At 48.5% G+C, this 24,202-nt stretch overlaps 2 protein-coding genes across 4 annotated transcripts; one reads left to right on the top strand and one right to left on the bottom strand.

The window, feature by feature from the left end:
* The first annotated feature begins 64 nt into the window (after positions 1–64).
* Positions 65–13,681, top strand: fam193a (family with sequence similarity 193 member A). Of its 2 annotated transcripts, none has more exons than XM_030093181.1 (23): positions 65–444; positions 1,622–1,702; positions 2,661–2,903; positions 5,567–5,742; positions 5,852–6,019; positions 6,330–6,576; positions 6,674–6,798; positions 6,935–7,082; positions 7,188–7,262; positions 7,357–7,431; positions 7,505–7,617; positions 7,808–8,050; positions 8,629–8,785; positions 8,983–9,129; positions 9,212–9,487; positions 9,745–9,973; positions 10,060–10,368; positions 10,565–10,847; positions 10,928–11,114; positions 11,209–11,448; positions 11,552–12,401; positions 12,530–12,611; positions 12,702–13,681. In XM_030093181.1, the coding sequence occupies exons 1-23, from the start codon at positions 232–234 to the stop codon at positions 12,793–12,795; spliced, it is 4,761 nt and encodes a 1,586-aa protein (XP_029949041.1). In that variant the 5' UTR covers positions 65–231; the 3' UTR covers positions 12,796–13,681. The 2 variants fall into 2 exon arrangements, with proteins under 2 accessions (XP_029949041.1, XP_029949040.1); XM_030093180.1 differs by having other exon boundaries at positions 10,060–10,416.
* A 3,924-nt stretch (positions 13,682–17,605) lies between these two features.
* Positions 17,606–20,637, bottom strand: tnip2 (TNFAIP3 interacting protein 2). 2 transcript variants are annotated; one of them, XM_030094131.1, is made up of 6 exons: positions 19,980–20,637; positions 19,573–19,866; positions 19,406–19,495; positions 19,034–19,297; positions 18,831–18,947; positions 17,606–18,750 (listed from the first exon to the last, which is right to left on the bottom strand). In XM_030094131.1, exons 1-6 carry the CDS (start codon positions 20,283–20,285, stop codon positions 18,442–18,444), a joined length of 1,380 nt encoding a protein of 459 aa, XP_029949991.1. In that variant the 5' UTR covers positions 20,286–20,637; the 3' UTR covers positions 17,606–18,441. The 2 variants fall into 2 exon arrangements, with proteins under 2 accessions (XP_029949991.1, XP_029949992.1); XM_030094132.1 differs by having other exon boundaries at positions 17,606–18,747.
* Between the last annotated feature and the right edge of the window lie 3,565 nt (positions 20,638–24,202).

Here is a 24,202-nt window from a genome sequence, read left to right as displayed (position 1 = left end):
CATCAGCCCCCTCGCGGGGACGCAGGCTGAATCCTGGTTGAGGCCACCCAGCCAGAGGCCATATTGGAACCTGTGAAGTCGGCTTTCACTCTGATGGAACTGTGTCTCTGTCGTTTTGGGACTCTCTAAATCGCTATCCCGGATTTCTACCCGAGTGCTTCACACTAGGCATTCTGTTCGAGACTCTGCCACGTCTGGACGGCAAGTTGTCTCGCCTCTTCAGTGGGAGAAATGAGTCCAACCGATGCTAAACGGGGGGCTAAACGCAGGAAGAACAAGCGGGGCGGTGGCAGTAGCTGCAGTGCTGTCTGCAACACCAGCGGCGGCAAGGCCGGGGTCGCTTCGGCCCTGGGCTGTACGGGAGCAGCGACACCTGCCTCCGTGGTCAACTTTTTAACACCTGGCAGTGGGAATGTGGGCTCCATGGCGGGTCTGAACGGAGAGGTGAGGCTGTCAGACGGGCTCGATCTGTGTTATCAACGACACATCTGAGCTGGGCCCGATGCTGATGCGATGAAGGCTCCTAGCTAACTCAGAAACGAAACGTAGCTGGCAATTAACCGGCTTAATTACAGCTAATGGTGGCCGCTGGGCAATGAGAAGTGCCATGTCGGATTGGCGGCTGTGTAGTTTGGTGAGGAAGTGGCACTGCTGTGGTGAAACAAATGGCCGTAAACAGCAGGCTAACTTACAGAGGCTTTGAGACTACCACCCTTAGCTGGACTTAAAAGATTGTGCTTGAATCCGTCTAAACTTAGACACAGCGAAACATTATTTTGCCCCAATAAAGCCCATGGGATTACTTTCATCAAGCTGAGATTATCCGCTACTACCTATAGGTGTAGCTCTGTACGTCCCCAGATAAACATTACAGCTAGCTCATGCTAACAGGGCGCTCAACTTTAGCCTCCCGTGTGTGTGTGTGTGTGTGTGTGTCTGTGTGTATTTCTAAAACTTGACCTTCTACCGTTTCAGTTACTATTAATTAGAGCATACATCTGCCGTGTTTAGTAGAAAAACAGACAAACCAGCCGGCTGCCTTTTGGCGATCAGCGTTACCTCACTTAACCTGGTGACAGCGCTTCAAAGCTGTCCTACACCGACACCACAAGATGTTAGCTGGTTTATTTGTAGCAGGCTTATGTTTCACAGCTTAGTTGTGCATTTTGGACTTGTTAAGATAACTGGCGATTTTTGCTGTGTGTGTATATGTGTGTGTATAATGCAGGCACACGCCAACAGTCAGGTTGTTTTGCTAACAGTGCTAATTACAGATCTGTGGTGTTTGTGTGTGTAGATGATGATTTACTGTGTGCAATGTGAAGACGATCACTCTGCTTTCACATCTACTTAGATGGTTTTGAAAAGATATTGATGTCACTTATATTAATTACAGTCTAATCTATATACAGATTATTACATATGTGTACATGTTGGATTTCCGTCATATAAGTTGTACTTATTTACATTGGACATGTAATCAACAAAGCTAAACAAAAGAGGGAATTTTGACAGCTGCTTGTCCCCCCCCCCCATATCTACCTGCTTGTATTAAATAGGCCACATAAGGTGCCTCTGGTCAGGTTTTCCATGTGAAAACTGGGTTGCTTGTTTTCCACAGGTCAAAGCAAACACGACTAACAGTGTGATGCCGCAGTTTACGGAAGGACCAGTGAATGCTGACTTCTCCGGCGTCCTTCAGGTAGCTCCATGTCAGGTGTTTCACAGCTTCATTGAGCACCACGTGAAGATTTTTATCTTTAGAGCCACATCTAATTTTCCAGTGTAAATCACACTCCTGTGCCTGATGTTTGGATAGGATAAGCATAGTGATAGTTTGTGCTTTGAGGTTTATCCATGACATGGCCTTTCAGTTTGTTTGGGATTTGATCCAAATGTAGTTTCACTTTAGGCAGCTTCTCAAGACGTTTTAACAGCAGCTTGTTCTTGGCCCATATTTACAGTGATGATCATTTATCCGTGTTCATAAAACAAAAGATATTTTCTTGTAATTTTTTTTTTTTTTTTTATGGGGAACTGTTCTTAAATTGTGTTCATATCCATATGTATGTGACTCAAGTACTGTAAAATTGATATGTGGATAGATATGTCCATGATGCACATACTATAAGGTATATTCACAGTTTTGTTTGCAGATTGATCAATCAGGGACCTATTTACCTGGTGAGCAATAAAGTTTAGTCCAGACTCGCTTAAATTATGTCATTTTATCACCAAAACTCTTTGTTCAATTTACAAACAGAGGACTTTTTTTCATTGTGGTCATACATCAACATATTGATCAGTCAATTCACTGCTCTGTGGTTCAATCACTGTCAGAGTATTATGAGAAGGTTCCTATGCTTCAATGGAGAGCACTGAGCTTGTTTAAACAGCTGCTCGACCTGGAATATAATGTGTCACTAATGGTAAAACCTGGGTTGATTTATAGCAAAACACGTTCGATCGAAAAATCAGTGTTGACGATGTTAACGTATTTATCGGGCACGTTATATTTGGTTTGATCATCTTTACTGACAGTTTTCTAAATATCTTTATATTAATCTGAGAGATAACTGAAATGCACGCTGCATTTCTCGTTGTAGCAGTGATTTGATGCTAATGCTAACGTGTGTTTTGTCTTTTCCTCCTTCAACTAGACCCCGTTCACGTTCGGCCTGAACCAGCGGGCGCCCTACACAGCTGGCGATCGCTGCCTCCTGTGCCGATGTGAGCGCAAGGACATTGTTGTGCCTTCTGAGGCAAGCATTTCAGGCCAGAACGGTACGGCGCAGCCCGCCAAGACGCCCAGCGCTCTGCAGCTGCCTCTCTGGGTGTGCTCTGACTGTCGGCGCACGGTGGAGAAGGAGGACCGGCATACTACGCTGGAGCAGTCGTTAGGGGTGAGTCACCAGGATACCCGGAGGATTAAAGCTGTCCTTGACGGCCGTATTGACACTGTTGTATTTTCTCGCACTTTGTTTTTCTGTGCTGAGGCCACGTATCTGCGGCTTCGCTCGGGCAGCTGTGGTCAGTCTCTCTGTGACTGATGTGTTCACATGGCACCTCTGGTTCTTTGCCAGAACGGCCCAAACAGATGCAGCCAACATGAACAGCTGCTGTTGCTATTAAAACAATATCACCATGGAATTAAAATAAATCAATTTTACGACTCGAGTTAACTAGATAACATCTTTTAGCACCTCAGGTTCAAAGGCCCAGTTTCTGTCATGTTCCTTATCTGGAGAATGTACTGCAGACAATTTCATAATTGGACCTCAGCCACTGCTGTGAAATTATATATAGGCATTGTTTTATGAAGAAAAATAATGAGGTATTTAAATTTGAAATGATGGACTTACCCCAGCTCTAACATCTGTCTTTTAGAACTTTTGTAGTTGTTGCATTTTGCACCTCACCACAGTGAAGCATTAAATGTGAGGGTAGTGCCTTAGAGTAGCCATGCTGTGTGTGAGAGCTAACACTGTTTACATAATGAAGCTTTTCATGTCGGACAGCCCGTGAGGTCGTCTCTGTCAGGACAGTGATCATTTAGCTGTGAAAAAAACCTTGTTATCCCACACATATTTTTGAGCATAATCTATAAAAACTGTTGACTGACTCCAGACGAAATGTAATCCTGGCAGGATTTGGCATGCAGGAGTTTATTGTTAAAAACACATATAATATTGAAGATCTGACAAGTTATCTTGGGAAAGTGGACATGCGCACTCTCCTCAATTCTTAAAATTAAGATAAGTGGAGCTGTCTGGGTCTTGAAGGGGTTATTAAGTGGTGCAGAATGAAAGAAAAACCTGTTGAACTGAAGCACTAGCTGGTCAAAATGACTCTCACCTTGTGCATTTAGCCACTTTGTGAGTTTTTAATAGGTTGACGTTGTCAGGATGAATCTGCTGCACGTGGCTCATCTTTCTCTTCAATTTTAAATATCCTGAACAATTTAGAAATGGGAAAAATAAGATGATCGTATTTGAGCAGTGTAACTTGAGGTGTCGTTTCATTTCCTTTCTTTGATGCGAGCGTTGGTGTGTCTTGGCTTTGGTTGTGTTATAAATCAGTTGCATGCAGCCTGGAGGGTAAAGGCAGCTGCACTCTGTGATTTTGGCCATCTCGGGTCAAAATAAGCCATTGTGATGATATCATTCATGCTGGCTTAAAGTCTGCCGTCTGATGTTTGAGAGCTAGATGGGTGGGTGAAACGCTGAGGCCAGCGCAGCTCATATCTGGAGGATCATATCCACGTTCATGTTATCACACCAAGCTTTTTGAATACTAGCAGAGCAACTGCTCCATTATTCTAGCTTCATATATTTATTCACTCCAGGCAAACGTAGATGACGTACTGTATAACATTGCTTGGCGTATTGAAGAACATCGCAGCGCTTGAAAGTTTACATCTCGTCACATTCTTCACTCCTGTTTTTGTGCATCGTTGAGGTCAAAGCAGGTTGCTGTTAAAAGCAACTGAAACTTTCACACAGAGCATCTGGTCGTTTTTATTTATGGACATGTTTTTTTAAATTGCAAGAGAGGGATATCAGGATTGGATTTATTGTTGATCTTATTGTTGAGCTGCGAGCCAATAAAAATAAATAATGGTACAAAAAAAATTTATGGAGACCTTGAATAAAAGTCATTTGGCGTCTTGGAAAGTAGAATCTGTTTTTCAGTCAATTTGTTGTTGTTTTGAAGAGGCTACATGTGTGTGGTCAGAAAGAAGGTGATGTCCGGGGTGGGGTCCTTCATGAGACAGCTGCTCTTCTTTTGTAGTCAGTGTAAATGATTCAAGAGAGAAAGCAGTGGTCCATTTATGTAAATGAGGCGTGTCTGCTGCATTTCGTTTCTTCAGTATGGATACAGGATTAGTAAAGTGCTCATACATTATTCTGCTGGGCTGACTGCTTCCTTCTCCCGAGCTGTCATGAAATGGCTTTTTTTCTCATTATTTTCTTTTTGGATTTAGTAAAACTGTCAGGTGACCATCATAGATGATTTGCACAGGCTGCGCCCTGTTTTCTGTTATCCCAGTGTGTTCACGATTCCTTTTTTTTTTAAATGGTTGCAACGTTATTGTTGCTGATGTGTAACAGTGTCCAGACGTCCGTGACAAGCACATCTACAGAAATATTCCTCCGGGGCAACCGAAGCAAAGAATCACTTAAAATAACACGAAACGCTTCAGATAGTTCTTAAAGAAACATTGCACAGTTTGTCTGACGGAACACTCGAGACAGGCTTTATGGTTTATTACTCCAGAGATGTGTTGAAGGGCCTTGACTTGAAAGTGAAATCTCTACAAGCATAATAAACAATGTGAGGGAAAGATGCTGTGTTTGACTTCTCCTTGTGTAGCTTTTACACAAGATTTTCCTCCAGCTGGTATTCAAACCCGGCTCCTCATACACACGCGCGCGCACACACACTCAAGGTCAAAGTGTGGATTATAGGCATAATAAAAATGATGATTCAGAATTAGAATAATTTCTTGCTGAAGGCGGTATCAGGATTGCTCTGTTTTAATAACAGTTTTCTGTGTTTCTTCCAGAGTCAGGACTTTCTTTTGCACATGCCTGTGGGCAATGGAAACCTGGGCCAGGAGGCAGCCACGGGGGACAGACTCGCCACCACTGCGCCGACATTACCCATGCTCCCCGCCCCGGACCTCACTGCGCCCATGCCCGCCGACACAGTGTGCAGCTGTGAAGCCTGCAACGAGAGACGGTCAGTCCCCCGGCGTCCATCGCCTCCGCCGCCCAGTTCAGTATGTTCAGTTTTTTCCCCCCCTCCCGTGCGTTTCAATCCAATCTGCACGGATTCCCGGGAATTACAGGGCGATCTCCGCCGAGTCCGAGAGGGAGTCGCAGCAGCTGCAGAACCACTGGTCTGAGGTCCGGTATCTGGTGCGCTGCATCTACCGTCAGACGGGGACGCCGCTCGCCGACGACCACGACCAGCCTCTGGAGAGAGACAAGGAGGGCATGAAGGAGCTGGTAGACAGGTATGAAAGCAGCAGCGCCGTTTGTGAAGGATTTGCGTCCACTAGAGGTCTCTAGAGAGTTGTAAAAGCCTCTGCAGGAAGCTGAAGCAGGAAATCAGCCTGTCTAGATTCAGCGGGGAGGTATGAGGGCTTTTAAAACCAATGACGTCAACAACCGGGAACTCTAGTTGTTCCTGGTGTAAACAAACAGGTTCCAGTGTTGAAATGAAAGTTGCAGCTCTGCTTCCTTGACGTGATGTCATTTCTGTAGAAACTAAATGCTGAGTCACCGATGGAGAGATGAATTAAATGTTCTGTTTTGTGCTTTCAGGCTATGCGAGAAAGATCCCTATCAGCTCTACCAGCGACTGGAGCAGCAGGCTCGAGAGTACGTCTTAGAGATGAAGGTGCGGCTACTAAAGCACCTTTCTGCAGGTTCCAAGACCCCCGGGCCGCCGGGGTCTGTGGCCGCAGCTCAGGGTCCCCCTCAGGCCCACCAGTTCGTCTCGCTGCTGCTAGAGGAATACAGTGCCCTCTGCCAAGCTGCACGCACCATCAGCAGCTTCCTGCTCACCCTGGTGGGTCCAAGTGTGTTTCGACGCATTCATGGCGTCTTGGCTTTTGTCTCCGTTTGATTTTAAGATCTAATGGAAACATTTTTTGTACTTGCTTCAGGAGAATGAGCACCTCCAGAAGTTTCAGGTGACGTGGGAGCTACACAACAAGCACCTTTTTGAGAATCTGGTTTTCTCTGAACCAATCTTACACAGCAGTTTACCGGCACTAATTGCACAACTGAAGTAAGACCTTTTTTTGTGCTTTTTTTTGTATTTCTCAGTAGTACAGTTTATCTTATGTTTTCACCCTCGCATCATTCAACAGCTGTCCACTGTGCAGAGCCAGCAGGACTGACTCATCATCCTTTTCTCTCTCCAGACATGGCACGGCATCCCATGATTCCTACAATGAAGACATGTACAGGACCTTGTTGGAGAGCTATCAGCAGCTGCAGCAGGAAATGACCTCCGTGGCTTCTGAATGGCAGGAGTGTGAGAAGAGGATTGACGACTACGTAGATGAACAGGTACGCGGTGGAACGGAGGAAATGCTTTTTTTTTCTCTCACGTTTGAAGAGACGGCGCTTGTGCTATCGGTAAGGTGTGAATGTGAACGCCTGCTTCTCTCGCAGCTGCTTTTTAAGGTGGACGGTCAGAGTGTCACCAACCAAAGAACAGAGCCACACAAGTCCTTGATTAGCAAAAATGTAAGCATTTTAAATTCTGCCTGAAGACTTAATCACCTGATAAACCATACAGGCATGTCAGTGAGTATGCTTATATGGCTTTGCTCTTTCGAAGACTTTAAAGACCAAGCAGCGGATGCTGAAGGAGGACTGGGAGTTCTTTAAGCAGAGGAGATTCATAGAAGAACAGGTACACCTTGTTCACATCATGCCGTCGTCGCTTTAAAGTCACATTTTTATGACGATGTGTCTTGGCTTTATAGATACCGAACAATAAGAAGTCCTCAACGGGAGATAACAACTTCACGCACACGATGAGGATGCTCTCCTCTCGTCTGAGCATTCCAGACTGTCCGAACTGCAACTACAGAAGGAGGTAAATTGATATGAAGCCGTTTTACAAGATTGTGTTCTTCAAGTTTAAACTGCCAGGCATTGAGTAACATCGACGTTTTGAAACTTCTGTTATTGAAATGCATCCAGAGGATTTTAATATTGCCTCATGAAGTCAGTTTTATTGTTTTCTGCTGACTCTGACAGCATCTCTCCCGATCCTCCTCCATCAGGTGCACATGCGATGACTGCAGTCTCTCCCACATCCTCACATGTGGCATCATGGACTCTCCCATCGCGGAGGACCTCCACATCAAGCTGCCCTCCCAGGGGGAGCCGCCCCGGGACTACCTGGCCGAGGTGCACCCTCCCAGCCTCTCCTCTGGCAGTTCGGCGTCCGGCTCCAACTCCAGTTCTCCCATCACCATTCAGCAGCATCCGAGGCTCATTCTGCCCGAAGGCGATACCAACACCTTGTAAGTGTTCAGCTTCTCGACTGCTTTGTGGACTTTTTCTCCAAAGAGACACACCTGGAAGTTCAAATAAATGATGCATTGTAATGCATCTGACTACTTAACCGGCCTGAAGAATTTTTGAGCCAAAACCAGATTGTCAAAATAAATTCGAAGCAGTTCAGAGGATTAGAACCAAGAATCCGTACTTAGCTTAACACAAAAGCATCACGTCAGGGAAGATGGCGCCGTGAGGATTCCAGTAAAATCCAGACGGCGTTCAGCGTATTTTCCTTCGTCATCACCGTAACTACAGAAAATTTGAACAAAACCAGGATAAATAGGCAGCCCATTGTTTCTGGCTTTAAGGCGGGGCTGCTTTACGCAATCACAGCTGTTTGTGGAAGAACTGAGTCTTTAAAACATGGATTCCACTGCAGACGACATCAGATTTTCTCCCTGAGATATTTGATCAGTCACCGTTTTACAGTAACAATAATTGTCTTTGTCTATTGTCCCACGAAGTTTAAAGAACAGAAAAAATCCCCTTCTTTTGTTTTGTTTTCCTGTAACTGGACCGCTCATGTCTGTCCCGTCTTCAGCATCAGTGACGATGACGAAGTGCCTCCGCTGTCCAGTAAGTTCGGGGACCTCTACCCCATGAGCGGCTACGAGGACAATGGCGTCGTGACCGCGGCCGTCAACGGCCTCCATAACGACATCAACGGCGACGGCGAAGACGTGACTCTGAAGGTGGGGGTGAGTGCTCCGCCCGGAAACAAGAAGTGGCCTGAGATTACTACATCTCCGGGCTGAATTTCCCACAGCGGTTTCTGGATGATGAAACCTCGCCTCACTATGAGTGAGCCGCTGTGTGAGTGTGTGAAATATTTTGAGTAACGCTGCTCTCCCGTTTCCCGATTCCGTCTCCTTCGTTCTGCGCATTTCTGCCACAGTCCCCTCGCATTACCAGCAGCAGCAGTTCATCGGAGGGCGACGAGGAGGAAGCCAACGGCGAGGTCGGCGCCGAGCCCCCGGGGCAGCGGGAAGACCTTTCCTCAGGAAGTGCCATCAGCCCTCCGCCCTCGTACACCCACCAACAGGTACTGCCGCCCCGGCGCCCAGCCTCCTCCGCCGTTCCTTTTGAAAATCCACTGAAGCCTGACGCCGCGTGCGTACCTCCAGACAGAGCAGGTCCAGCATGCCTGCGAGTGCCACGTGTGCAACCAGGACCCCGGCTCCTCCGCCCTGGGCCCGGCCACGTGCCTGCCCCCGAGCCGGCTGCACGCCGCGCCCCCGCCCGCTGTCGGCCACCAGTTCTTCACAGACAGCAAGACCCCCCCCGCACACCCCGCCCTCCACCTCTACCCGCACATCCACGGCCACCTGCCCCTGCACAACTTCTCCCGGCCCCTGCTGCACCCCACACTCTACCCCCCCAGCCCTCCGCTCACACACAAGGTGAGGATCGTGCTTCAGCCCAGACCTCGGGAAAGCTGGAAGTTTTTAAAATAATCTGTGCTCATGTCCTCACCAGTGGGGATTTTTATTTATTTATTTATTTTTATGAGCTTCCAGGAACTGTAGTTTCACTTAGTCACTGTAATGTTTCAGTCTGCCACAAGGGGACACACTGAGCATATCAAAAGAAAACCCACAATTGACTCTGTACAAGCCCAAACTTCTACATCTGAAAATGTTGTTGTTTTCCCTTCAAGCCTATTCCCCCGAGCCCCACATCCAACCACTCGGCGGCCAAGCAGCCGGCCTTCAGCGCGTCGCTACCGGAACACGTTTACCAGAACTGCTTCGGCGGCGGCGGCGCGGGCAGCTCGGGGGACTGGAACAGCTCGCTGCAGTGTCTCTCGCTCAAGTTTGAGAATTTGTGGGACGCCGCCGTGATGAAGAGCTGGAATCCGTCTATGCTGCTGCCCGAATCCCTGCCAGGTGAGGCGGCGGGAGACAGAACTGAGAACAGACGCCACGTAACAAAAAAACAACCCAGATCTGTTATAATGATGGTTCTCTCACAGGCGACATGCTTGGACCCCCCCTCGCAGATGTCCCCCTCCCTCCAACATCATCCATCGGCCTCCAGGGGGAGTACCCCTCCCTGCCCACCCCCGTCCCCCCGTCCTCCTCGTCGTCGCTGTCCTCCTCCCTGTCGTCCTCCTCGTCGTCCTCGTGCTCCTCCTCCGAAGCCAAAGAGCAGAAGAAGACCGGCGCCAAGAAGAAGTGTCTCTACAATTTCCAGGATGCCTTCATGGAGACCAACCGGGTGGTGATGGCCACCTCGGCCTCCACGTCCTCTGTGTCCTGCACTGCCACCACTGTCCAGTCAAGTAATAACCCGCCCATCCATCTAGCATCTAAAAGACCCAACTCCTTAGGTAATCTAGGAAGTAGTGGCAACGGTTAGGTTTGTACTGATCGTGTGATGACGAACGAGAACTACAATTTAAGAGGGCCGATGTGTGATGCTCTCTGCTCTCTTTATCCCATACAGGGTCTAATTCTGTGCGTCGTTTTCTCCTCCAGACGATGTATTTCACAGTCTAGGTAAAGAGGACCACAGGCAACCCACTCCAGCGGCCCCGAGGAGCGGCTCGGCGGGACTGACGTCCCTGCCGCCGCTCTCGGGCCCCGCCCTGCCCCCGGCGTCCCCCGCACACCTCTCCACACTCGGAACGCAGCCCTTTCCAAAGATGGCCGCTCCGGCCCCCGACTTCGCCGAGTCCCACCCAGGCCTGTGCCTCCCGCCCGCGGAGCCTCCGGCCTCCTCGATGGACGGCCCCGTCAGCGCTCCGCCCAGCGTCTGCAGGTGAGTCCCGTCGCTTTGCCGGCGTTCCCCAAAATTCCAGGCGCGCGCTGATCCGGGCCGTTCCCCCCCCCTTGTCCCAGTGATCCCGACTGCGAAGGCCACCGCTGCGAAGGCAACGGAGCCTACGAGCACCAGACGTACGACGGAGAGGAGAGTCAGGACGAAGACAGCTGCTCGGAGCACAGCTCCTCCACCTCCACCTCCACCAACCAGAAAGAAGGAAAATACTGTGACTGCTGCTACTGCGAGTTCTTCGGTCACGGCGGGGTAAGACCTGAGCATCGATTCCTCCCTGATGAGTTCGTTTCAATTGGGATTTTGGATTTCGGTTGCTGATCGCAGCACTGTGGTTTCCTCTCAGCCCCCAGCTGCTCCCACCAGTCGGAACTATGCAGAGATGCGGGAGAAGCTGCGTTTACGTCTCACGAAGCGCAAAGAGGAGCAGCCGAAGCGGGAGGAGCAGCAGCCGGTGATCGAAAGGGACGGCGGGGTGGAGGACCACCGGCGGGTCGAGGACCTGCTGCAGTTCATCAACAGTGCCGACAGTAAACCCGTGTCGAGTTCCAAGGCAGCCAAGAGAGCCAGGCACAAACAAAAGAAGGTATTTGTCTCTTCTTGTCAGTTTTCAGTGCTTCTGATACCTCATCTAAATCTCTTTTCATAGTAGCTCTGCGAGTAGATCACGGAGTGTGTTTGTGTCTCAGATGGAGGAGAAGGCCCGTCTGGAGGCGGAGGCCCGGGAAAGGGAGGAGCAGCAGCTGCTGGAGGAGCAGCTGCGGCGGCAGCGGCAGGAAGAGGAGGAGGCGGCGCTTCAGAAAGAGCTGCTCCGGCTGCAGGAGCTGCAGCAGCACCGCGCCGCCAAGAAGAAAAGGAAAGAGAAAGCAAAGGAGAACGCGGCTCCTCCCCAGAACAACCCACAGCCGCTCAAACAGGCGGCTCAGAATTTCCTAGATAATCTTCACAATGGGAAGTCGCAGCTGCTTCAGTCGCTCATTCGCCTCCCCGACCAGGACGCCGCGGCCCCGCCCCGCTCTCAGCACAGCCCCCAGCCCGAGACCACCGCCCCCAGCCCCGCAGCCCCCCTACACAACGGCACTTCCGCGTCCCCAGTCGACGTCAGTAAAGTTAAGGCCGCGCCGCCTGCGAAGGCCTGCGAGGCCGCCGCGAAGAGAGCCCCGGAGCTGCCCAAGAGCTCCGAGGCGGCTCCGAAGCTGGCCAACGGCACCGCGGCCCCCGCCGCGCCGGACACCAAATCGCTGCGGGTCAGGCCTGCCGAGCCTCTGGCCGCGGTCCCGACCCCCGAGGCGCAGCAGGAGGAGCGCAGCAACAACAGGAGCGCCAGCGGCAAGAGGCAGCAGCCGCCGCCGCTGTCCCACACCAAGGAGGACAGGAGGAGTCCCCCCGTGTCCAACCCCTCCCCGTCTCCCCCGCCCGCCTCGCAGGTCGAGCAGAGCCAGCAGAACGGCACACCCCCCAGCGCAGAGTCGCCGCAGCCCAAAGGCAAGAACAAGAAGAGCAAGAAGAAGAAGGGAGACAAGATGAACAGCTCGATAGGTTGGTGTTCTCAGGATTTACAGCCTACAGTCGACCCAGGAGGTCCGGCCCCACTGTGCACGCATGAGCACCGCGCACGTTAACGTGTTCTCCCATGTTCACATGTGCTGCGTTCTGCCCCGTTTCAGATGACGTGTTCTTGCCCAAAGACATCGACCTGGACAGCACTGAGATGGATGAGACCGAGAGGGAGGTGGAGTATTTCAAAAGGTATGAATCAAATTTTGGTGAACATTTTCCGAAGCCGATTGATTCTCGCAGTGGTAATTTTCCATGCTTTTCCATTTCCGTCCCCCCCAGGTTCTGCCTGGACTCGGCCCGGCAGACCCGCCAGCGGCTCTCCATCAACTGGTCCAACTTTAGCTTGAAGAAAGCCACGTTCGCCGCGCACTGAGCGAGCGTCAGTGAGCGGCCGTCAGAACACAATCGGTACCTTAAACAGCTATACAAACCCCGTCCCTTTACCTCCAGCCCCGCTGTCCTCCCAGAACTGATGTCCCGCTGTGCCCAAATCACACCCACGCTGCCTTGCTTTGTTCTCGTCGCTGTGTGGTTCCAACACGGACCCATCTGGACCGATCCACCCGCAGATCTTAAAAAGGAAAAAAAAAAAAAAAAAAAGGAAACGACACAAAAAAGAATCACGAAATGCTACCTTACATCTGATTATTTTCCTCGCGTGCTTGTGTGCTTTTTAGTCTGAGTCGGAGCGTCTCTCCCCACCCAGGAAGCCATGGTCTGAAGATATTTTCTTATATTGGCTGATCTGGAGTCGGAGGACGCTCACCTTGTCTGGACGGTTTCCTTCTGAAAATAATGAGATAAAAAAATAAGAGGAGGGAAAGAGACAATGGAAACTATTTAAAAAAAAAAAAAAAAAAAAGAGACAAATGTAAAGAATTAAAAGCTGTATTTGAGATATTGTGGCTTACTATCCCATTGTTTCCCGATCCCAGCACGGCATTTCACCCACACGATTGACGAGGGAACGGGCTCCGTTAGCTGGTTTCCCATCACCACCCTCCCCTCCCCTCCCCTCCCCCTCCCCCCCTCCCTCTCCACCACCTCCACCCGATTTCACTGAAAGGAGGAAGGCGTAATACTTGACAATATTATTTTTTTTTGTTTTTTTTTTTTGTTTGTTTTTCAGTTCTGTTTAACAAACTGTTGAGTAAACGTGTACCAGTTACAGTTTTTTTTTGTTTTCCTTATTTTCGACCTGTAGCCAGCTTGTATCGGAATACTTTCAGAATGAAATTGAAAAAAAAGAAAAAAAGGAACAATACTCACACTATCAAATCTGTTATAGAGTGTATATTGTATTAACACTGAAGCCAAAACTGGCTACTTTTAACATATTGTTAAGTAATATTAAATCTTGTCTTTCTTTTTTGAAAGATGGAATACAGTAGTATGGCAGGATTTCGTGTCTTGTGTCAAATCTTGTTTCTTGAAAACACTTGCGCGAACCATGGAAGGAGCCAAGCGCTGTTCGATGGGGAGTGACGAAAAATCCACACTCTCATCCGTTTATGTAAGTATTTCCCAAAAAAAACAAAAAAACAATCTTTTTCCTCCTCGAACATGCAAGCATCAGTTTTCTCCACCAAGAGAATTCTTAAAATCTGCCTCCCGTCATTTGGAGCCACAGTTGAATAACAAGATACTGAAATGAGTGATTTTAATAGCTTGAGTTTTACCCCCAACATCCTCTGCTGAACTCTTCTCTCATTGTTTCTTGGTGGATCACAGTAACTTAACTGGAGCAGATTAAATCCTCCCAGCGACTGGTGGAAGGATGTTCCCTCGACCGAAACGCCTCGACGTGATGCTGTTCTTCTCGCGCTGTGGCAGGTTTTTTTTTCTTTTCTTTTCTTTTCTTTTCTTTTCTACCTTTTCGCTGTGGAGGAACAGTCATCGCGTGAGTCACCGCCTCATCTGCAAGTTCCTGATGGGAAATCCACTAATCGACAGTCATAGTCGGGGCCCCGAAGAGCTTTTCAACTGACTCAAGTAGATCCTGAAGTTAAGTTTCAATAGTGAGGTACTTTTCAAATGTATCTGCCATCTTCAGGTGTTTTACATTTCACGTACGCTCAGCCAGGGGATGTGGGAAGAAGTCTGAGGGAGTTGTGAAATCAAGTACATTCCCTGAAGGTGAAGCGAGCGCAGATTGAGGTCACTCACTCTCTGGCTTATCTGCATGCAGATGACTTCATGCATAACCATTTGTCGAGCGCTCGTGTGTTTGGTGCTTTTCCAGGAGTTTAGTTCGAATTCGGACTTCTTCTAAAAGCATGTTTTGTTTTTTCTTTGGCTTTGACAGCATTGGGGAACAAGTCAGGAGGCAGGACTTTCACTTCAGCTCGGTTAATTTCACATCTGTCAACACACCAGTGGAGAATGACGCAGGACACAGAGGAATCGGCCCTTTCAGTCAGTTCAGTGGATTCAGCGCTCCTTTAAAACATCAAACCGGAATTTTTGAAGCCGTTTTGTTAAGGGATCCAAAGTGCGCAGGAACTGAAGCTCGATGGATAAAGAGAGGAAGTGAACGACTTCATCTTGACTTTTCTCAACACTTGACTTCATTAATGGGACTTCTCGGTGAATTTCTTGAATGAGAGCGTTGTTGAGAACGTCGGCTTCAAACACGGAGTCGCAAAAAGTTCTGGTTAATGCGAGGTGCCAGATATGACTCAAAAGTGATTTCAGTTATGAATGACTGTCTGGCTGCTCTGGAGATGTGTGAGTGTGTGTGTGTGTGATCACACTCTTTCGCTGGTGATGTAAGATGGGATCTACCACACTGAGGCAAATGCCGCACAGAAGTACGCAAATGCAGATGGATCAAAATCACCTTGTTGAAAAACAGATCTGCAGATGTAGGCCGCGATCGAAACGAAAACAAAACCGTTGCAGGGCGCGTCGTGATTGAAGGCGATGAACTTCAAGATTACGTCTAAATTGTTTTTGTTGTTGTTGATGAATGACGCAGAGGCCCCGAGCAGCAGGCGGCGACGGGGTCGAGCAGCGTTGGGTTTGAAGCCTCCCGGCAGCTTGTAATCAGAACGCTGGTCTTTTCTTCGCTCGGCGCCTCGAGCGCTTCAGGATCACACACATTTCCAAGGAGGGGGAGATTCCCTCCTGGCTGGCAGCAGTCTGCAGCAGCGCCGCTTTCAGCGGCCAAAAACAACTTAACTCAGAGTGACACACACACACACACTGCAGGCAGCATTAAAGCCAATTACCCCCACACCAATAAACGGCAAATTAAGATGATCAACCCAAATCTGCAGCACTCCACTGCAAATAAACTTGTCTGCTTTTATTTTATTTATTTTTTTTCCTTTTTTTGGGAATTCCCGCACAATGACGGGAAATTCCCGTTCTTTTGGGATACGCAGAAGATTAAAGGTTGTATCTATCCAGTTTGTTTGCCTGGATGAGTGTCAGGCTGATGGCCCCCCCCTACACACACACACACACACACACACACACACACACCTCCAGTCTGGTAAAGTATACGACATCCTGTCGCTTTGATACCTGTTTCCAACAGGAAACTGCCAGACCACCATAACCTTTTTTTGAGCCTTTCTTTCTTAGAAAAAGTTCCCAGATACTCAGGTGGGGTCTTGTGACCTATTTTTTTTTTCCACTCTCAAGATTTGTGGGTAGAGCGCGTGTGGGTGTGTGGAAGTTCTGTCACATATAGACCCTGCAATGAACGCGTAAGGGTGTGTGTGTGTGTGTGTGTGTGTGTGCTGGCGGCGGGGGGGGACAATCCCCAGCAGACGGCTTGCGGCTTGCATTTGTACCAGGCCGCATGTGGCGTGCGCACGCTCAAGTTGCCCTTTTAAAGCCAGAAATTGGAAGTCGTGAGGCTTTGGGTTAATGAATTAAGAGTCGATCCACGTTATGCAAATGAAATGAATGTGTTGGAAACCGTCTCGGCAAGATATCTTCCCCGACGAGTGAATTAGCATGAGGCCGACTGAAATCCAGAGACGGGTGAACTCATCAAAATCCTCCCTGTCAGGAGGTTTTTAAGAGCTTTTTGGAAACAATACAAACAGCTGTAGACATTTAAGTTTGCTTAAAAGTGAATGCAAGAGTTCAAAAAAGTAGCGTTTGGGAGGAGTAGATTCACAGAATAATGACTTGCTGTGAAAAAATAAATAGATTGAAATGGGAAGACATGAGAAAGTTTGGAGCGTTGTTACCAAAGAAGTAGGCCTGCTCAAAAGAAGAGCAAAAAGAGAATCGACCATGATGTTTAAACTTCATGCTGAAATGGTTCTTTGAGGTAAATCGCACCAAAAGCCATAAAAAAGTCAAGATTTTGCACAGAAAAAACAAAAAACTTCTGGATTATAAATACATATTCTTGTCATTTCCAGATTCATTCTTTGCTTGAACTTCTTGAAGCTATTTCTGACATTTCAGTCACTCTTTGCTCTTTTAATTTAAATATTTTCCATATTATCAACATTTTTGTGTAAATATGATCCACCAGCATGATGAATTTCCCCAAACACGAGGCCCGAGACGCCCGTGGTTCAGATCGATTGAGGATGTGAAGCCTTCAAAAAATACCCTTCAACTTCTGCCATTTAACGTTTTTATATTTAAAATGAAGACTTCTAGTTCACTTTTTTTTTTTTTCTCCTGCTTTAATGCTCTTAACAGGTACGACCTTTGTTCACACAGAAATACCACACTGGCTGAAGTCTTCTCTGTGTTCTGCAACTGCCTACTTCCTTTTTAGAAGAGGGGATGTCCAGCTTCCTGTGCTTACTGCACCAAACCCATGACAAGTGATTCACCCAGCGCCGCTCTCCGTCCGCCTGCGTCAAACCGATACCCTGCAGCGGCTGGCTGAGCCGTCGAGGGTTCGGCCGTAACCCAAGACGCCGTCTCCGCCGGTCCTCCCCGTGTGCCCCTGCGAAGTGTTTTGCTTCGGCCGTGCAACAACAGCTGGGAATCTGGCTGTCACCGTTACAGCGTGCCCATTCAGGCACCGCTGGGAAGGGGTTTTCCACCACACGCACACGTGATGTGCGCAGGGCTTATTTAGCTCCAACATTTTTCGTGGTTAGGCTGTGATCTGTGGTTTCAGCTTGAGGCTGCAGTTTAAGAAAAAAAAAAAAAAAAAAAAAAAAACCAAAAAAACAATCATATTTGAAGAAATGCAAATCAGCATGCGATCAGAGGTGAAGTGGGTAATCAAGTCTTTTATTACAAAAATAACGTGCCGCCTCCAGGAAAACGGTACAGCTCCAAAAATAAGCACATTGTCAGTTGAGAGGTTGTTCGACGTTGTTCCTGAAGAGGACTTCAGATGTTGTCTCCTGGTTGTAATATGTGCAACATATTTGATCCCAATTTAACATATAAAACGTGTAAAAACAGTGGCTTCGCTAAAATAAGGGACGAGACATTGCACAGTTATTACAAATATTAGCCTTTTCCAGTTAGATATATAGAGAATAAATATAACAATATAGTTATATATATTTTAAATCTTATGAATATATATATATATATATACATATACATACATACAAGATAGAAAAATGAACAATAGCACCACATCAACACGATGCCTCCATCCAAAATAAGCTTATGCATCATGAGTCTCTCCTATACGATTGCTTTTTGGCTTAATGTCCACAAAGTGCAACAGGTTTAGTAATCTGACTCAATGAGGTATATGATATCTGATATATTGCATTAACATCCTCTTCCTGACGCCACAACGATCTCCCACAGTGCCACGGGAGGGCACTCACAATCTCACGCTGGAATTTTTCGTTTTTGTGTCAGTGGATCCCCGGTGAGATCACTCCTGTCGTAACATGGGAACTTTGGGTTGTACGGTTTTGCCTCACTGTGCTGGGGGAACCAAAACAAAAAAAAAAAACCCAAAGTGGTCTTAAGTCAGTTGTTTGGTTTGCAGTCACGCGTGTCCGAACTGGAATGTCCGCTCAGGTGATGCTCTGCAGTGTAGTGCCGGTCTTCAGAGTGTCGTATCCGTTCACAACCGGGCACACTCCTCGCAGTGGTTCAGGTATTCAGCGGCGTCCGTGTCGTTGAACCTGGCGAGGCACTGCGGGCACTGCAGCTCCGACAGGCCCGGGGAGTCGTTCCAGGCCGAGTTCGACATGTTGGCGGCGGACGCTGCGGGCGGCGGTGGCGGCGGCGGCTGCTGCTGCTGCTGCTTCCTCTCGGCGGCGCTCCTCAGCAGCGGCTGGGAAGTGTCTTTGCTTCGCCTTGAGGTGATCCGGTGTCCGATGTGCACGCGACACATGGGTACCAGCTCTCTGTTGTCTCTGCTCGCGCCCTGCTGAGGAGACGGACACGGTCAGGGTCGGCGGTCCCACAGACCTGGAAAACGTCCACTTTGGGAGAAGCTCCCAGCCTCACCTGTTTGCACAGCTGCTGCTTTAACTGAGAGACCTGCTCCTTCAGGTCTTCAATCTGGCTCTGTGCTCGCTCCCTGTCGGCTCGCTCCGACTTAAAGTCATCAGTATAGATGAGAACCTTGTCAAAGGAAAAAAAAAAAATCCAAAGTCAGTGTTTTTCCTCAGAGAGTCGAAGCGGAGGGCAGATGGAGAGGAAGCACCAACCTGCTGCTCCAGAGTCTGGATTCGCTCCTTGTCTTGCCTCCGGATCCCGTCCGCCTCTCTGTTCAGCCGGGCACACTCGCTTATTTTCTCGTCCAGCAAGACGTTGAGCCTGGAGATCTCCTGGCTGAGCAGCCCCGTGCTGACCGACCCGGCCAGGGGCGTCAGACCCGGCCCCGCGCTCTCCTTCAGCCTCTGGCACAGGCCTCGGATGTAGTCCTCCCTGCTGGAGTCGTACTTCTGCCACTGAGAGTTCAGACCCTGGACCTAAGAGGCAGAACGGGGACAGAAAGTTCACACCTGTTAGTAAGGAATGACTCCTGCCGGGGGTCTGAAAGTCTCAGGATTGTCGCTGCCTTGCAGGAAGACACTCACATAGGCCACACGCTGCTTCAGCTGCCGGTTCTCCTCCTCCAGCTGTCGGATCTGAGCATTCGCCGCGCTCACGTCAGCAGACTCTGATGTCTGTGGGAAATGATGGGAACCAAGTCAGAACAAATCTCTCACTGACAGTAAACACCAAGTGAACCCTGAGGCCTTGCCTTTGGCTGCTGGGCCGGGTCCTCCACCTCCGCTGCCCCCTTTTTGTCCTTCTCCAGCCTGGACAGCAGCTCCTGGCACACCCTCACGGTCGCCCCGAGCTGGCCTCGCAGCTGCTCGGCCTCCTCGGCCAGGGACGTGCACAGGACGGTCCTGGTGGCCTCCGTCCGCTCGCGCTCCTCCAGGGCGGCGCGCAGCCGCTGGATCTCTTGGTCCTTCTCGTGGTCCGGCTGGCAGCGGACGCTCTCCAGCTCCAGCTCCTTCTCTCTGAGCTGCAGGTTCAGCCTCTGGATCTCCTGGAGGGAAAAGCACAAAACACATCATGTTACAACAGCAGTCATCAGTCGTGGGATCGCTCACACCGCAGGACTAAATCCTGCACGACCGCCGTCCCCCTGCGACTGTTTACCTCCGCTTGCCTCGCGGCCTTGAACTCCACGTCGCTCTTCTTCTGCTTCAGTTTGCACAGCTCCTTCACCAGGCTCTCCACCAGCGAGCCGGACGGTCCGACCACCAAGGGGTCCCCGCCGGGGTCCCCCACCGTCATGTAGATCCTCTCGTGCCGGCCGAGCCGGGCTTTCAGGTCCGAGATGATGTTGTCCTTGACGGCGATCTGCTTGTTGAGCAGCTCGATCTCCTGCCGCGTCTCGTGGTACAAAGTATTCAGCACGCTGTAGCTCCGCATTTTGTCCGAGTTCAGGCCGACGCTGTCCATCGCGGGGCTTTCTTTCTTTTTTTTCTGAGTAGATCTCAACGGCAGACGGGTTAGTAATCCAGCATGTGACGCCTCTGCTCCGCGTCTTTAGAAACAAACCGAGGAGGTCAATTGTTTGAGAATAATATCCCCGCGCAGTCTTGGGGATTTCCTAGGGAACTTCCCCGCGGACTTTTTCGGCTTAGTCAAAACGGAGCCGAGCCTCTTTTCAAAGCTTCACTTGTCGAGCGGCCACTATGAGAAAAAAATGTTTTATAGGCTGTTGGCACAGACAGATAAACGCAGAAACATAAATCTTAGGTGAAAAGTAAAGTTTGAGCCAGGTCGCTGCAGCGGCTGAGCAAGACTTTTACTGCTGCTGCCTTCACGAGCAGTCGTAAACTCCAGCATCATAAAGCGCGATTGCTGTTTTTAAAAAAGTTTTTTATTTTGTGACATTCACTACAAATTCAGTCGTTTTATTTATCAATAAACATTAGCTAAAATACCACATCAGTTCGTAGAGGGGCTGAAACATTAATTTCCCAGCGGTAGTTTACAAAGTTTCCACACATCCACGCCCCCTGAACGTCACGTCGGGACATTTAAAGTGTCATTAGCGAATTCCCCATTCACTCCTGCTGGAGTGTCATTTTTCCTACAGCCGTGAATGCGTCCTAAACGGGGGTCTTTTTCATTATGTAATCCAGTGTTTCTGTCGAACCGCCTGGATTGCGCAGTAATGCCTCACCGCCATAAAACCGTGTCATTTTAGTCATATCAGATATACTAAAAGCACATAAAGATATATCACGTGGGGCAAAAATACTCCCTCCTGTATTCAAGTACAGTGATCACAAGAGAAAGTACCAAGTACTCTTCTCAAGTAGAAACCCACCTACTTGGTCAGCAGAGGAGTATATGACAGGTATACAACAAAGAATGACCTTCACACCTTCAGAAATGTTCAAATGTCAATTTAAACTGGGGTCATATTCAGTAGCAACTTGTGACTTTAAAAGTAGAAAACTGTCTGTTGCACGATTAAAATTACATACATGTCCCCAAAAAATATTATTCAGTAATGTATATGTAATTCTTTACATCCGCAGCTTGAATCTAAATCGTCGGACAGCAACAACAGTGAATATTTTCAGAGTAAAAATGAAACTGCTGTCTAGACAGAGGGCGTGGAGTTACAAAAGGACCTCATTCATAAAGATTCATAAATGCTACTGGCCAGTGGGGAGTCCCACTTATTTCTGGGTCAAACCTACCACTGACACATGATGGCAGTGGCTGTGAGTCATCCGGGCCACATGGCAGTCATATGATAGCTGAGAGAGTCGCATAAATCAAGGTGCATTATTGATGAAAAACCACACGGACAGGTATTTTACAACGACTCATGACTGAAACCACAGATTACTGTAGTGACCACATCCAGTCGGGATGCACCAGCGATACCACTTCCCTACGAGGGACGTCCTCAACAGGTAGTGTAAATCTGTCAACTCTCCCTCTGGTTCCACATCAACTCTCACTTTAATTCATATGATTCTCAGTGCCTCGTTTTACAGAAACCAGATGAAGTGAAAGGTCTGGGAGTTCCTATCAGTCATCGGAAGGGATGAAGGTTTGTTATCAGGTGATAAATCATCTTAAACCAGGTCCAAATGACAGTTCATGGGTATTATAAGACCCAAGTTATTGTAAATGGTACTTAAAAAAAACAACCCCAAACCATAGTCAGAAAGAGCAGATTTAAAACGATATGACCCCAGATAAGATTTTAGATTTTGGTTATGTTTGAGACCTGATATCAGCATTCTTTACACAGACAAACTGCAGCCCACGTGATGCACATTTCATTACAGAAAAATCATATTGCTTTCACTTAGGATTGAAGTTCATGCACTCATGCTTCTGTATAAAAATTCCTTCAATTATTACCTTCTGTTTATTATTGTACAGGGTTGCTTTAGTTTGGCCACCATAAAAGGCCACTCTGGAGTGTGTGTGTGTGTGTGTGTGTGTGTGTGTGTGTATGTGTGTCTCTGTGTGTGTATCAATATCAAGGAATATTTAAGCAGAAACAAATGAAATACTCAAAGTATCAAATATCAGAGTTGCAGAGGTAAATCAGCCTGTCATTAAAGATGCTCTGATGCCACCTATCTGATGCCCCGTGCACAGTCTGTCATTCACGTGCAAAAAGAAAAAAAGCACTTGATTAATGACAAGGTGAAGACGCAGGGACTAACTACCAGCGTTCACATGGTTTTGATTTACACACAGGGATTCAGCAGGCTGTTACACTAAAAAAAAAACAGACCATGGAGAGAGATGGTGTGCAATGGTAGCATCAGTCCACCAAGTGGCAGGATTCACTGAATGAGGACAAGATACTTCACAGCAGCGGTGTGATAATCAAAGCTATCTCTTGCTGAAGTTACACCTTCTGCGCAATATGAAGAGGAGCAGGGAAGGCTACAAATTCACATGTGGAGCCATTATTCACAATCCACTGATTCTGCAGAGGGAGGAGTGAGTGTCAGTAACCATAATATACAAAAAACAGTCCATCGAAACAAAGACACTCGTTGCTCAAGCATCAAAGTACGATATGTAAATAATATTGTCAGATAGTAATGAAGAGGTATGAAAGTGCAGTTGTGTTTAGATGATACACTGAAAGATGGGTGGGGGTGGGTAGGTTGGTTGGGTTTGGCTGAGCTTGTGAGAGGTACCTGCTAGATATAGTCGGGTTCACTTCCCCACACAACCTGGGTTTCTGGAACCCAGAGCCTGGACTCTCCGTTTCCCTGGCGTTGCCCGCGGTGAGAGGGGAACTCGGGCTGCTGTAGGTTTGCTCATAGCCCCACAGCTCAGCCGCCATGCGTTGGAGTTCACCCCAGTGAACGAGAGGGTCACGTCCCTGCGCCTTCGAGTCAGAGACAGGTGCCTCACGGTTGTCTCGGCCAACGGGCCGAACAGCAGTGCAAAGTACCCGGCCTTTTTTCAGTTCCTGGAAGGGGTGCTGGACAGTGCTCCGACTAGGGACTATATTTTTCTACGGGGGGACTTCAATGCCCACGTGAGCAGCAACAGGGAGACCTAGAATGGGGTGATTGGGATGCATGGCCTCCCTGAATAGTGCTCTGTTCAAGCACAGGGGGGCTCCATAAGTGCACTTGGAACCTGGACATCCTGAGCCAGAGGTCGATGATCGACTTTGTTATTGTGTCATCTGACCTCCAGCTGCGTATTTTGGACACTCGGATGAGGAGAGGAGCAGAGCTTTCGACGGATCACCACCTGGCGGCGAGTGGGATCCACTGGCAGAGGAGGAAACCGGACAGACCGGAGGCTGAGGTCTCAGAGGTGGACTCATCCATCACCCAAGCTGAAGTCAGAGGTCGTGGTGGCAAGGCAGCAGAGGCGGAGATTCGCACTGAGTACCTTAAGTCTCTGGATGTTCAGGGACTTTCTTGGCTGACACGTCTCTGGTTGGGGACAGTACCTCTCTACAGGCAGACCAGGGTGGTGGTTTACCTTTCTGAAAAGAGGGACCGAAGGCTGTGCTCCATCTACAGAAGGATCACACTCCTCAGCCTCCCCTGGAAAATCTATTCAGGGCACTATTCCAAATATAATATTTCCAATGTTTTTAAATACACAACGAATAATGGATTTGTAGAATCAAAACAACGGACATTATTAATCCAGAAGCTCTTTAAAGCGCTAATTATGATCCGTACTTACTTTGTGAGTGCATAATGTGATTGATAGGCAAAATATATTTTAAAACTATGTATTAACTTTCATATGGGTTGACTTCCAGGTGGTATTAATTATTTATTGGGACCCGTTTTTGTTGTAGTGCTTAAAAAGCTACAGCATGGATGGATGGATGCAGTTCATTCTGTCACAGCATC

The sequence above is a fragment of the Salarias fasciatus genome, chromosome 6 (assembly GCF_902148845.1).
Source record: "Salarias fasciatus chromosome 6, fSalaFa1.1, whole genome shotgun sequence".
Classification (NCBI taxonomy): Eukaryota; Metazoa; Chordata; class Actinopteri; order Blenniiformes; family Blenniidae; genus Salarias; species Salarias fasciatus.
This window is presented reverse-complemented; position numbering and strand designations above follow the sequence as displayed.

Bases quoted from the DNA above. Each gene is read 5' to 3' on its own strand.
- tnip2 (XM_030094131.1), bottom strand. From the start codon at position 20,285: ATGGACAGCGTCGGCCTGAACTCGGACAAAATGCGGAGCTACAGCGTG. The intron at 19,496-19,572 runs GCAAGGCCTCAG...CATTTCCCACAG, and splicing joins ACCCGGCCCAGCAGCCAAAG to ACATCAGAGTCTGCTGACGT. The intron at 18,948-19,033 runs GTTGGTGCTTCC...TCCTTTGACAAG, and splicing joins TCCAGACTCTGGAGCAGCAG to GTTCTCATCTATACTGATGA.
- fam193a (XM_030093180.1), top strand. From the start codon at position 232: ATGAGTCCAACCGATGCTAAACGGGGGGCTAAACGCAGGAAGAACAAG. The intron at 2,904-5,566 runs GTGAGTCACCAG...TGTTTCTTCCAG, and splicing joins CGCTGGAGCAGTCGTTAGGG to AGTCAGGACTTTCTTTTGCA. The intron at 10,417-10,564 runs GTAATCTAGGAA...TTTCTCCTCCAG, and splicing joins TAAAAGACCCAACTCCTTAG to ACGATGTATTTCACAGTCTA.